Source organism: Carcharhinus amblyrhynchos, chromosome 9, assembly GCF_965287045.1.
Source record: "Carcharhinus amblyrhynchos chromosome 9, sCarAmb.v2.hapA, whole genome shotgun sequence".
In the NCBI taxonomy this organism is placed as follows: domain Eukaryota; kingdom Metazoa; phylum Chordata; class Chondrichthyes; order Carcharhiniformes; family Carcharhinidae; genus Carcharhinus; species Carcharhinus amblyrhynchos.
The window spans coordinates 15,865,177-15,880,204 of record NC_137332.1 but is presented as its reverse complement, the minus strand read 5'-3'; the positions used below and the strand labels follow the sequence as shown (position 1 = coordinate 15,880,204).

Genomic DNA, 15,028 nt, shown 5'->3' with positions numbered 1-15,028 from the left:
ATTGATTGCTCCAATTCCCAGTGATTTCTGTAGAACCAGCCAACAGTTGGCTTATTGCTGTGCCAGCAAGGTGTTTGTGCCAAGCAGATGTCCTGTTATTATTCCATGGATGAATTGTTCAGGTGACCCATTTACCCAATGCATATGCAGCGAGATTAGTCAGTGCAAAAATCAGCAGAACAGAACACAGTCAGGGGAAGGACTGGCACTTACTGCATTTCAAGTCCACCAAGAGGGTCAGAAGGTCAGCAGATACTGCAACATAGCCCTGAGTGAGCTAAGATACAAAGCTGCTGCTTATTTGGGGACCACAGATTCATACAGTGGATATACAGGACATGCCACCACTTAACTAGAGTGGAGTAGGGGGTGAAAGTGCTCTCTGCATCAACAGGACACAGGATCTGGCCTCTTCTTGCTCCCCCACCTACAAAAATAACTCCTACAGCAGCATCTGAGCTGAAAAACAGCCAGTAGCCAACATTTCAAAAAGATGGCCCATTACTTCTCTGACTTCCAATATCACTGTAGTCAAATCCCCCAGTGTTAATATTGTGGCAGTCACAACTGACCAGAATCTGAACCCAATCGATCACATCAGCAGCACTGTTACAAGAGTAAGATAGAATTTGGATATTCTGTCTTATGGCTCACCTCCAAACTCACTACAGCTGCTTTACCATCTGGACAGTTTAGGAATGTGACAGAATACTCAACGGCTAAGCCATAACAATACTCAAATAAGTTCAATTCCACCTTGGATAGAACAGTCTGTTCGATTGCTGCTCCTACCATTGGAGTCAATACCTAAACCGCCCCCCTGACCATTCCCCTCCCCAAACCAGCTGCCATTGCAGTCGATACCATCCTTTCCCCACCCCTGCTGGAGTGGATACCCGCCCCTGACCACCCGTCTCCACCTCCACTGCTGGAGTGGACACCCAACCCCCACCCCCTCTGCCCCCACTGGAACTAGAGTGAATGTCCAACTCCCGCCCCCAACATCCTTTGGAGTGCGTACCCAATCCCTGCATCACCAGCACGCTAAGCTGCAGGACGTACCTGCAGTGCGAGATTTAGTGCAGCAAATCGTGCAATACGATTATCAAGCTATGTTGAATGTCCAGTCAGAGGACAGACAGAGTTTCCACTCACCAGGGCTGTCTAGGGTGGGAACTGGATTCACTCAGGATAATGTTGAGGGAACCATGTCTGCATGATCTGTTTAATACATCCTTCAATATTGGCCTTGAGCTATTACAGAATAAATGCATTTTAACCAAAAGCTGTTTAATAAACAACATTTTTAAAAAGTGCCAGAATTATTCAGCAGCTCTGGCCGTGCCTGTGGAGAGAGAAAAATAGTTAACCAGTTTTGTGACATTTCATCAGATAAAATAGTTCTGATGAAGGGTCACAAACTTGAACATTTAACTCGTTCTCTCTCCACAGAGATCGCCAGACTGAGAATTCCCAGCATTTTCTGTTTTTATTCCAGATTTTTATCATTTGTAGTATTCGGCCTTAGGATTGTTGATTGCTATTTAGGATCATCCCACGTACCACCCAACTCAAGAATAGCTTCTTCCTGCTGCCATCAGACTTTTGAATGGACCCATCTTAAATTAAGTTGATCTTTCATAGTCAAGTTGGCTATGGCTTTTACAGATGCACCGTAGAAAGCATTCTTTCTGGTTGTATCACAGCTTGGTATGGCTCCTGCTCTGCCCAAGACCACAAGGAACTACAAAAGGTCACGAATGTAGCCCAATCCATCACGCAAACCAGTCTCCCATCCTTTGACACTGTATGCTTCCCACTGCCTTGGCAGCAGCCAGCATAATTAAGGACCACACACACCCTGAACATTCTCTCTTCCACCTTCTTCTGTCAGGAAAAAGACAAAAGCTTGAGGTCACGTACCAACCGACTCAAGGACAGCTTCTTCCCTGCTGCTGTCAGACTTTTGAATGGACTTACCTTGCACTAAGTTGATCTTTCTCTGCATCCTAGCTATGACTGTAACACTACATCCTACACTATCTCGTTTCCTTCTCTATGAATGGTACGTGTTGACTGTATAGCACGCAAGAAACAGCACTTTTCACGTATATTAATACATTTGCCAATAATAAGTCAAAACCAAAAGACAGTAACACTACATTCTACACTCGCTCCTTTCCTTCTCAATGGATGATATGCTTTGTCTGATAGAATACTTTTCACTGCATGCATGCGACAGTAATAAATCAAATCAAAATTTCTTTTTAGGAGATAGTGTGCACTATTTAAATTGCTTTTTTTAATTACCTTTCAACGCATTTCAGATGCAGAGGAGCATTTAGAAATAGGAACAGGAATAGCCTCTCAAGCCTGCTCTGCCATTCAATAGCCTCATGGCTAATCTTTGGCCTCGAGACTGATTTCACACTCATTTTCCCTTTCATCCCCTGAAACCCAAAGTCCAACTATTTCAGCCTCAAACATATTCAATGATGAAGCGTCCAAAAACCTCTGGTGAGGAATTTTAAAAATTCACAACCCTTGGAAGTGAAGACATTTCTCACCTCAGTCCGAAGTGATCAATCCCTTATCCCGAGACTGTGATCTAGATTCCCCAGCCGTGGGAAACAAGTGTTCAGTGTTTACCCTGTCAAACACCTTCAGAATCTTGTATGGAACTGGAACTCTCTCCCTAACAACACTGTGGGACTAACTACACCACACGGACTGCAGCGGTTTAAGGCAGCAACTCACCACCACTGCCCCAAGGCCAATTGGGGACGGATAATAAATGCTGGTCTAGCCAGTCACACCCACATGCCACAAATAAAAAAAAAAGTACCTACAAATTTAAAACAAAATCTGGAAGTTAGATTTAAAATGACCCGAGTTAAAGTGCCCGCACAAGACAGACGATAATTATTGTACTGTTTTTAGCTAAATAAATTATTGAAAATGGCCAAATTTTGCAGTGTGGTGGAGATGATTCTGGAACAGTTGTGGTAAATGTCTGAAATAAACCATGGTCAGGATTTTGGGTGCAGGCCCAACCTAGAATTATATAAAATTGCACGTGAAGGCAATATTACAATTGACAGGTGCGCACCTGAGAATTAAGAAGCCAGTTTAAGTCAATTAAACATTGGTAGACGGGGCCTTTACACCATCAGTCTGCCTTTACGGTCAGCTGGCAGCCTGATTGGTCAGGCAGCCTTTATGTTGAAGCTGCAACCTCGATCCAGGGCAGAATGAACTGTCCAGGCTGAAACTAAATTAACCAATGTGTCTGGGGGCAGAGGTCAACGTGTGATTGTGCTGCCCGGACACCAGTATCATTATAACATTGATATTTATTAGTCACGGGTCAGCAGCTCCCCACCATGAGGGAGCACATCAGGAGCATCAGCCTACACCCTGCCTTTTCTCGGCATCTACCCTCTTCCTGTCCTCCCAGACAGCGCTTTGAGCCTTTCCTACAGCACGTTTCCACCGAGTGTACTTGCCTGAAGGGTGAAAAATTCATGCCAACGTCTGTACTCTTGATACAATTCCACAGACTCTTTGTCCAAATGCTCATAGAATCCCGACAATGCAGAAAGAGGCCATTTGGCCCATCGAGCCTGCACCAACTCTCCAACAGAATATCGTATGCAGGCCCACCCGCCACCCTCCCCCCCAACATCACCTCTCACATTTACCCCCGCAAATCACCTTAATTTGGACACTAAGGGGTAACTCGGTATGGCCAATCCACCAAACCTGCACATTTTTAGACTTTACACGTTCATGTGTAAGGTTAGACATTTCAACTATAACTACATCTTAGCTACGTGTACTTCAATCGTTTTAAACCACTTTGGGATGCCCTGAGGTTGCGAAAGTCGCTATATAAATGCATGTTCTTTAGCACCAGAAAGGAAGAGGAAAACCACTTATTCCTAAGATTCTTGCAATCTGACATTAAACATAGTTCAGAAACTCTTGAAATAGCACCGATAGTCAAGTCTAATTTAACACTAAAACAAGTCTGCCAAACATGCCGAAAGCTATAGCTCACAACTGCTGGAAACACTTACTGTAAAAAGCATTTAAACTGTGAAGGTCTAAAATTCTCTACGTTGATGACTTGCGGGTAGTTCTCAGCATCTTGTTTCGACCGATTTCCAGAAAGTCTCTCAAAAAACGCTGGCACCCTTGCGAGCAGCACCACTTTGTGAGCTTTGAACACTGCTGCACCCACATGGAATGTGACATCCGTCTGAGTCCCGTCTATAAGAATCCTTCAAAAGAAAAAGGTTGAACCGATCACTTCATTCAATCAAGGTTTTTAGTTACAACGGCCTGGTTGGCTGATTCTCTAAATCAAGCTGAATATTCCCTTCACAATGAATTCGAATTGCAAAGTATGAAAGGCAGTGATCATACAAAGAGTGACTGAAGCCAGTGTTGTGTTTCATCCATTCCTGGGATATGAGTGTCACTGGCTGGCCAGCATTCATTACCCAGTGTGAGCTGCCCGTGAGAAGGTGGTAGTGAGCTGCCTTCTTGAATCGCTGCAGTCCATGTGCTGTGGGTTGACCCACAATGCCATTAGAGAGGGAATTCCAGGATTTTGACCCATTGACTGAAGGAATGCCGATATATTCCCAAGTCAGGATGGGGAGTGGCTTGGAGAGGAGCTTGCAGGTGGTGGTGTTCCCATGTACCTGATGCCCTTGCCCTTCCAATTAGAATTGGTCATGGGTTTGGAAGGTGTTGTAATCAGATTGATCTGGAAACAGTTTTGGAATATTACTGTAAATTGGCTTTGGCAACATGTCTTTCAAGCAAGTCCTTATTAAATGTGCTACTAAAGGCTTAGCGCTGCTAATTAATAGCCCCTTCCTCCATCTCAAAACATTACTTCTGATGTGAAAGACTAATAGAAACTCTACGGTGCAGAAGAAGGTCATTCAGCCCAGCGAGTCTGCACTGACAACAATCTCAACTAGGCCCTAGCCCCATAAGCCCAAGTATTTACCAAGCTAATCCTGCTAACCTATGCATCCTGGGACAATTTAGCATGGCAAATGCACCTAACCCACACATCTTTGTACTGTGGGACGAAACCAGAGCACCTGGAGGAAACCCATGCAGACACAGGGAGAATGTGCAGACTCCGCACAGACAGAGACCCAAGCCAGGAATCGAATCTGGGTCCCGGGAGCTGCGAGGTACTAACCACTGTACCACCCCTCTCAAAACATCTCAAGACTACGAAGGACAGTAGAGAATGACAAAGGCTAATCAGGAAAGAGAAATCAGAGTACAAGAGGAAGCAAGAGTAGGAAATTCTAAGAGTTTCTGCAGGTATTTAAACAGTAAAAGAGCAAGTCAAGTGAGAGTCTTCTGGAGAGTGAAAAGAGGGCATGAAAATTGATAAGACAATGGTGGATGAATGAACAAATACTTTTCTTCTGTCTTCACTATAGAGGATAAGAAACATTCCAGTAACAGCTGTAAATCAGGAAGTATGGGGGAGAATGAAAACTTGGTGAAATTATAATCAGCAGGGAAACAGTACTGGATAATGATGGAGCTGCGGGCTGGAAGTCTCTCTGGGTTCTAACAAACTTCAACCTAATCTTTAAAAGAGACGGCTAATGAGATAATAGATACATTGGTATAATTTTCCAAGATTAGTTAGTTTCTGGAATGGTTCCATCAGACTGAAAAGTAGCAAATATAACCTCTCTATTACAGGGAGGGAGGGAGTGAGGCAGTAAACAGGAAATTATATGCCAGTTACTTTGACATCTGTCGTGGAGAAAATGTTACAAGCGATCATTAAGAGGTTACAGCTGGGCACCTAGACAAGCGCAAGGTAATTGGAAAGAATCAACATGGTTTTATGAAAGAGAAATCACATTTAACCAAATTACTAGAATTCTTACATGTGCTGCAGATAAAGGAGAACATGTAAACGTACTGTACTTTGGATTTCCAGAAAGGTTACTGAAAAAATACAAGCTCATGATGTAGGGTGCAACATATGAGCCTGGATAAAATATTGGGAATAGAGGGATACAAACGAATGGTCTAGTTGGGCTCATGAGCGGCGCAGGCTTGGAGGGTCGAAGGGCCTGTTCGTGCGCTGTATTGTTCTTTATTCTAAAAGAAAATATGCATAAATGGGTCTTTGTCCGATTGACAGGATGTGATAAGTGGAGTCCCACAGGAGTCTATTCTGACCCCTCAACCTTTTACAATTTAGATGAGGAGAGCAAGGTCGTGGTAGCTGTATTTGCAGACAACACAAATATAGGTAGGAAAGTATGTCACGAAGAAGACATATGAAGTTTGCAGATGGATCTTGATAGGTGGAGTGAGTAAGCAACAATCTGGCAGATGGAGTGTAATGTGGGATTGAGTGTAATTGATCACTTTGACACGAAGAATAAAAAACAGACTGTTACTTAAATGGGAGACAACTGCAAAATGCTGAAGTACAGAGGAAGCTGGGTGTTCTCAAACATGAGTCACAAAAAGTTAGTATGCAGGTGCAGTATTTAACGATGCTGGCTAATGGAAAACTTCCCTTTATTCAGAGAAGAATTGGACATTAAATAAGAATGTCATGCTTCAGGTACACAGGTCATTGGTGAGACTGCATCTCGAGTAGCTTTGGTCTCCATTTTTAAGGAAAGGATGCAAATGCTTTGGAGGTGCTTCAGAGGAGGTTTACTAGGTTGATACATGGAATGAGTGGACTATGTTAAGAGTATAGGCTGGAAAGGCTGGGCTTGTTTCCACTGGAGTTTGGAAGAGTGCGGGGTGATTTGAGTAAAGTATAGAAGATACTGAATAGTATTGATAAGGTGGGTGTTGAAGGATGATTTTCACTCTTTCATTCTTTAACTCTCAAAGATAAATGGTTAGATGTAAATATAGATGGTCAGATGTGAATGTAAAGACAGATGGTCAGGTGTAAATGTTATTTTGCAGACATCGCAAACCTTGCCTGTTTATGTCAATTGAACATCGTTAAACAGCTGCTGTTAGGAAGCCGCGATCACACAGAAACTTCAAAGACAAAAGCCGTAATCTCTCAAATAACTTCTAGGACAGAGATGCTGAAGCAGTTGCAGGTGTGGTAATTGAAGGAGGACGATCAGAGACCCTGCTCGGAATTAGAAGTTTGTCACATTTGTTACCAAGACTCATGGTGTATAAATTGTGTTTGCGTTCTATGAGAAGTCTGGCAGTTCATTCTTAGGAACCAGTTCTCCCAAAGCTCTGGAATAAAAACCACTGTATTTTGACTCACTAACAGTCTCAGAGGTTTTATTTTACCTACAAAAGTCTCCTTTATAGGACAGATATGAGGAGTTTTGTTCTCTTGGAGGGTTGAAGCATTTTAGAACTCTCTGCCTCAGAGGATGGTGGAAGTGGGATCACTGAATTTTTAAGGCAGAATTTGCACAAGGGAATCAAACGCTGTTGGGGGTAGATCAGGAAAGTAGAACTCAACACAAACAGATCAGCCATGATTTTACTGAACGGCAGGGAAGGCTCGAGGGGCTGAATGGCCTTTTTCTAATCCTATTTCATATGTTTGCCTGTTTGTAATTTCCCCCCTTTTTTGCACTTAACCAATCAACATCTTTCAGGCATCCAAGCAGATATTTAGAGCTCTCTTTAGAAGGGCAGAATGTCTGCTCTTTTTATAAAAGAATCAAAACATACTTCAAAGAAAATAACTCTCCTTTTGCCATTTATCTCAATTCAGCCTATTCTTTTTGACCTGATTAAAAGCAATAGTGTAAAGGGTGGATATAAATAGAAAAACATACACAAACTGTTATCATTCATAATCATATTCACTTGTGCCTGTCAAATAAAATCTACCTATTATGGATTTGTATTAATTCTTATTAGCTTACTGAAGCTCTGTTTATAAGAACCAGGAGCAGGAGTAGGCCATCTGGCCCCTCGAGCCTGCTCCACCGTTCAATAAGATCATGGCTGATCTTTTTGTGGACTCAGCTCCACTTACCTGCCCACTCACCATAACCCTCAATTCCTTTACTGTTCAAAAATCTATCCATCTTTGTCTTAAAAACATTCAATGAGGTAGCCTCAACTGCTTCACTGGGCAGGGAATTCCACAGATTCACAATCCTTTGTGTGAAAAGGTTTCTCCTCAACTCAATCCTGAATCTGCTTCCCTTTATTTTGAGGCTATGCCCCCTCGTTCTAGTTTCGCTTGCCAGTGGAAACAACTTCCCAGCTTCTATCTTATCTATTTCCCTTCATAATCTTATATGTTTCTATAAGATCTCCCTCATTCTTCTGAATTCCAATGAGTATAGCCCCAGTCTACTCAGTCTCTCCTCATAAGCCAACCTGTTCAACTCCGGAATCAACCTAGTGAACCTCCTCTGCACCCCCTCCAGTGCCAATATATCCTTTCTCAAGTAATACTCCAGGTGTGGCCTCACCAGCACCTTACATGGCTGCAACATAACCTCGCTGTTTTTAAACTCCGTCCCTCTAGCAATAAAGGACAAAATTCCATTCACCTTCTTAATTACCTGCTGCACCTGCAAACCAACTCCTTGAGATTCCTGCACAAGGACACCCAGGTCCCTCTGCACAGCAGCATGCTGCAATTTTTTACCATCTAAATAATAGTCCATTTTGCTGTTATTCCTACCAAAATGGATTGACTCACATTTACCAACATTGTACTTCATCTGCCAGACCCTCGCCCACTCACTTAGATTATCTATATCCCTTTGCAGAATTTCAGCGTCTTTTGCATACTTTGCACTTCCACCCATCTTATTTTGACACACTATACTCGGTCCCTAACTCCAAATCATCTATATATTCACGTATTCACTGGAAGTGACATCACAAGTCCCTAGCACAGGAAATAGGCAGGGAAGCAACCATGTAAGAGAACACACGGAGCTCCACTCTTTTAACCATTCTCCCCACCCTGCCTCCCATGCTCCCAAGGATCATTCTCCAACGTACAACACTACCTCCTGGATTTGGTGTCACTTCAGGAACAGATCCATTCTTGGTGCCGAAGAACCAAGTCCCGCCATCTCCCTTCCATTGCCGGGCAACCAGATTAGGTTAGCGGGGAGAAAAAGCAAGCAGCTTTGCCCAAGACAAGGCAGAGCTTCATTAAAATCCATCAATTTTGAATAATTAGAATAATTCCTTAAATCCCGTTACAGTAGAGGGTCTTCTGATGTTTCATTTAACAACTGAGCTGTCAGTAGAATCCCTACAGTGCGGAAGGAAGCCATTCAGCCCATCAAGGCTACATGACTCTTCAAAAGAGCACCCCATGCAGCAACCTTCCTCCCTTGTCCTAACCCAAGCATCTACCATGGCCAATCCACCGAACCTGCACATCTTTGGACTTTGGGAGGAAGCCAAACTATTCAGAGAAAACCCACAGACCGTGACAAGGAACCGGAATTGAACCCAAGTCCCTGGTGCTCTGAGGCAGCAGTGCAAACCACTATGCCACCCTTGGGTGTGGCAAACTTTAAATATAAAATGTTCCAATATTATAATTCCCTAATAAATGCTCAATTGAGAAAAATCACTCAGGACTTCTGGTGAACAATTCAAAGATTAACATTTAAATTATACAAGACTCTCATCTAACTTAACCGCAACACTCTAGGAAATTACTTTTACAAGTGACACATCCATCTGAACCATTATGTGAAGATTCCCTTGCTGTCAGCAAAGTTCCAAGTGCACTTGCTCCAAATAATTGCACTTAGAATTGACTAGGATCGATTTCTTTTTTCATCCCGTTTCCATTAACGCAAAATACTTTGCATATAAATTGCAACACAATGTGTACAAGTCATTTGCACAATATTGATTATTTGATTCCAGCCAATCGTTTGAATTTGTTTTCCAAAATACTGTTTTAACCTTGAATAAATATTTCCTGTCACTTCACATTTTCTCCCCACTCAAGTCGCAGCTCCTTGAGACTTTGTTTCCAACAGCATCAGAGTCTCCCGCAAGCCTAGAGAATGCCTACATGCTAAATACAGCAGAGCCCACCCACACACACATACATATCCAGGGTCAATGGATACCATTTGAAACAGAAATTTTGACAATTTTGCCCTTTCCTTAATCAAAGGGCACCTAAATTGTGGACCTTACGTCAATTCTAATTGAAATGAATTAATTGAGTATAAAATTGAGCTACATTTTCTCTGCTCTTTGACTATAAATGACTGGTGTATCTAGCCTCTTGTACGTTTTCCTGTCTGTAATTCAACTGAGCTAGTGGTTCAAAACTCAACAGCTTGAATACAAAGTCAAAGCCACATTGTCCTCGAGCCCTGGGTCACCACTCACTCCCTGGAGGCTGATCTTTCAAATCGTTGCTACCAAGTTGCCACATGTAGCCCCAAATCACTTCATCTTACCACCTTCTCTTCTAGTTTTTTTTCCCCCCAAAAGCCAATCCCACTTCCAACTTTGCCGCCCATCCATCTTAATCTTACCCATTTCCTCTGGATGTTCCCCTCCCTTTGTAAAGGTGAGCCAAAAGCAACTTCCACCCAACAGAGACAGTGGGGGTGGGAAGAGGTGGTAGGCTTTTATTGAACCTGTGCCTGCGTTCTGGGCTGGCACTGCTCAATTCCCCTTTTAAAAATAATAAAATCCATCGTGGGGCAAGAACAAGAGAACATTCGGAGGAGGAGACAAAAATGAGGAAGACCAAACACACATTGCAGTCAGAGAGAGGGGGGTTATGAAATAACAGACAGAGGAGGAGCAGGGAGATAGAGGCCAGAACCAGCACGGGCGATCTACTAGGAAGACCGAGAATGGGCCAGGACACCACCATCTTGTCCAGGATGGATCTCAGGAGAAAGGAGATGTCAACAGCTCACTCTCCAGTGATACCACCCCTATTCAAGGGAGTATTAGACAGATAGTCTCAATAGTCTGCAAACTGAGGAAAGAAGGGGGAAAGAAGTGCCCTTACAAAAGGAAAATCTGATGTACAGGAAATATTTTGCCATGCTTACCTTTATCAAGGTAAGTGAATTCAAGCTAATTTATTATATGTGAAACAACAGAGCCCCATACCCTGTATATGATGAAAGAACACAGTGGCACAGGTAACACAGTGGTTAACACTGCTGCCTCACAATGCCAGGAACCCAGGTTCAATTCCTGGTTTGGGTCACTGTCTGTGTGGAGTTTGCACGTTCTCTCCATACCTGCGTGTGTTTCCTCCCGTTTCCTCCCACAGTCCAAAGATGTGCGAGTTAGGTGGATTGGCCATCCTAAAATTGCCCCTTAGTGTCGGGGGACTTGTTAGGGTAAATGCATAGAGTTGTGGGAATAGGGCCTGGGTAAGATTGTGGTCAGTGCAGACTTGATGGGCCAAATGGTCTCCTTCTGCACTGTTATTGTCAAATGTTCTATGAACATTTGACAATAACAAGAATATTTATCAAACAAAACATTTCTTTCGCTAAATATTATGGGAAGGAACTTTCTTACCCAAGAAGGTCCTGGTTTAACTGCTGTGCCAGTGTTTCTTTCAATATTTGTCTTTCGTTTTTTACTCTCTCTTGGAAGCCATCAGTGTCTTCTAGATTCGGTACTCTCTGTACAATTCCCCCATTCCATGTTGCCATTTCCAGCGTCCTTAGGAGTTTTGTTGATATTTCTTCTTATTCATCTCAAAAGGAAAATAATCTAGTAAAAAAGTAAAAAAAAATGACCAATTCAGTTGCAGCAGTCACAATTGACATTGTTCTAGGCCAGGAAATCTGGATTACTTATTCTTGGCCAGGAAATCTGGATTACTTATCCTGACAACTCCAGTCCAGGTCTCCCAACTATCATTTTCCAAAACCATTGGCCAGAAGTTGAATTTCTCTCTCAAGGTGTGTTATGTTGGTATCATTTTTGCTCTATCATTTCCGTCATTAATGTACAGTTATAAGCAGCAATGCTATCATTTAAAATAGATATGAAATCTGTCAGTAGATGCATTTCAATTTCAAGACTCCACTATTTATAACTCACATCACAAAGCACCATCATCTGACGCAATTACAATAAATTACTTTCTAAATCTTGCACTATTCCACCACGCACTTTGACGATTGACAATCAATCAACTGAAATTTCAATGGGCTTTACATGGCGGCTATTTCAGTTTAATAGGCTGTTGTATTTACCCTCATCAATTATCCATTTAAATTAATTTTAAATAGTTGATAAATTAATGCAGAGTGCATAAACAGTCAACTTAAAGGTAACGAATAACTTGCATCATTGCCTTACATAGATCCCACACAAATTTGAAGTGTAGTGCATAGTCAGTGTTGCAATGCAGGAAAGACAATACAACATATGCACAGCAACGGAGATAAATAATCAGATAATATGTATTGTTGCTTTTCTTGGTCAGCAACAAAAATTCCCCTACTTTTTTTTAAATAGCGTCATGGGATATTTTACTTCTACAAGAGCAGCCAAGGCCTTGATTGAATATTTTAGCCAAAAGACCATTAAAGAGCTCTCCCTCTGTACCGCTATTTATGTGCGTGTGTCCTCGAACGCTCAATCTTCTGATTGAGGCAAGAGTGCTTTCACTCAAATGCAGTAACAACTTTGCAGAGTGCAATTCACTGTGTGGAAATTATTCTGCTTTATGGTTACATGACAACACCGACAATGTAAGACTTCAGGATTTTCATGAGTCCAATTTTTTCCCCTTCATATTATGGGATTTGAAAATATTACAACACATCTACGTTAACAGCAACTTTCTTGGTATAGCACGACCAAATAAAATTGTGGATGATTAGCATTAAACCCTATGCCCTATAAAATGTATTAATGATAGTGAGTTAAGTGGCAATTATTGAGGTTTTGATGAGCTCATCAACCACAAGAATGTAGCTTAACTGGCTTTTATCCAGATCATATAGTGAGTGATTGGATTTCGACCTGTACAATTATTCTCATTCTTTAAACTACATTTACTTGCTAATATTAACCACTTGTTTTGGGCTGTCAACTGCCTACATGGGGTTAAGTGTCAAAATTTAAATAACAGATGTGCACGCAAGTTTAAAGATAATTTATTTTTCTGTATCTTACTTGTAATTTTTTCCCTGTTTCAGACTATTAGTTTTATATGTACAGTGTCACTGGCAAGGCCAGCAATTGTTGCACATCCCCATTTGCCCTCAAATGGAGCAACTTGCTCAGCCAATTCACAGCACAGTTGGGTCAACCACATTGCTGTGGTTCTGGAGTCAGTGTAGGCCAGACCAGGTAAGGATGGCAGATTTCCTTCCCTAAAGGACATCAGTGAACCAGATAAATTTTTACAACAAATTGTTTCACCGTCACTATTCCTAAGACTAATTTTCAATTTGACTTTTAAAAACTAATTGAATTTAAATTCCATCAGCTGCCATAGTGGGATTTCAACCCCACAGGTCTGGATTACTAACTCGGCGACATTATCACCATCATCTAAATGGCAGTGATTTTTTTAAAAGAAACTGAATGCCACCTTTATATTATAAAAATCAATGTGAGTATTAATTTGGGAGTAAATTGCAAACAAAGCTATTAAATATTGCAAATACAACTGCAAATGTAACTTGTCCTTTATACCGTGCACTTAAACAGCACAAAGTGATCTTGTATCGCCCCCTCCCCAAATTCAATCATAACTTCAGCAATAAACCCGGCAGCTGCTTAACAGGGGTGACCCAGTTCTTTAATCTGCCCAACGTTACACACGCTGCATTGTAAAAGATACTGGTGACTGGGGGGTGGAGGGAGGTGAAAGAGGCAGAAAAATAAGAAACTGAAGTGGGAAAGGCAGGCGGGCGACCTCAGCTCACAGTTCACATTACCTCCGGTAGAAGTCGCTTGGGGTATCAGCAAAAATGTTAAGCTCTTCGGCTGCACGCACGCGGGGGATTTAGGCCAAGCCGACAGCGGGGAACGAGAGCACCCTGTCAGGCGTTTAAGTGGGGAATAGGGATGGATTAGCTGTCCCTGTAAAAATTCTCTTTACAGAAGTGACAGATAACCTGAATGAAGCAGGGAAGGTGGGTTTAAAGAGGCGAGATCGCGGTGGAGGAAGCTCCCAGCAACAAGGCACTAGTGTATGGGAGAGGAGAGAGGTAGCGCTGGGCTGGAGGGGCTCTGGAAGAGCGCGGCCAGTGTATCTCTCTCCCCCTCCAGCTGGGCTGAAGCGGCCACTGTATCTTTCCCCTCAGCTGATTGTTGCTAAGCTCCGTTTGGCTACAAAAAACACATCGAACCCCCGACCGCCTGATGTCACAATGGGGCCCTACCCTCGCTCCACTTTCATTGGCTCAAGTCACACCTCACGTGCTATCACCTCTCCAATCCGCAGCTGCCGCCTTTGTTCCGCCCCGTCCACATCTGTCTGGGCGCCCCTTCCCGTCTACATCTGGGCACACCCCCCACCTCCACACTGTCAGAGGAGCAGAATAGTGTGGCTGTAGGTTACAGGCAGAATGGTGTGGCTGTGTGTGTGGGAGTAGGTTACAGGCAGAATGATGTGGCTGTGTGTGTGGGAGCAGGTTACAGGCAGAATGATGTGGCTGTGTGTGTGGGAGCAGGTTACAGGCAGAATGGTGTGCCTGTGCGTGGGAGCAGGTTACAGGCAGAATGGTGTGGCTGTGTGGGAGTAGGTTACTGGCAGAATGGTGTGGCTGTCTGTGTGGGAGTAGGTTACTGGCAGAATGGTGTGGCTGTCTGTGTGGGAGCAGGTTACAGGCAGAATGGTGTGGCTGTGTGTGGGAGTAGGTTACAGGCAGAATGGTGTGGCTGTCTGTGTGGGAGTAGGTTACAGGCAGAATGGTGTGGCTGTCTGTGTGGGAGCGGGTTACAGGCAGAATGGTGTGGCTGTCTGTGTGGGAGTAGGTTACAGGCGGAATGGTGTGGCTGTGTGTGGGAGCAGGTTACAGGCAGAATG

At 43.0% G+C, this 15,028-nt stretch overlaps 1 protein-coding gene across 1 annotated transcript in view; it reads right to left on the bottom strand.

The window, feature by feature from the left end:
* btbd8 (BTB domain containing 8) overlaps positions 1-14,339 on the bottom strand; it is a 93,845-nt gene extending 79,506 nt beyond the window's left edge. The window contains exons 1-3 of the mRNA XM_080195205.1: positions 13,935-14,339; positions 11,551-11,748; positions 4,080-4,283 (exon numbers count right to left, since the gene is read on the bottom strand). Coding sequence (XP_080051331.1) covers positions 4,080-4,283; positions 11,551-11,687 — 341 coding nt within the window. The 5' untranslated portion in view covers positions 11,688-11,748; positions 13,935-14,339. The remainder of the gene's footprint in view (positions 1-4,079; positions 4,284-11,550; positions 11,749-13,934) is intronic.
* Between the last annotated feature and the right edge of the window lie 689 nt (positions 14,340-15,028).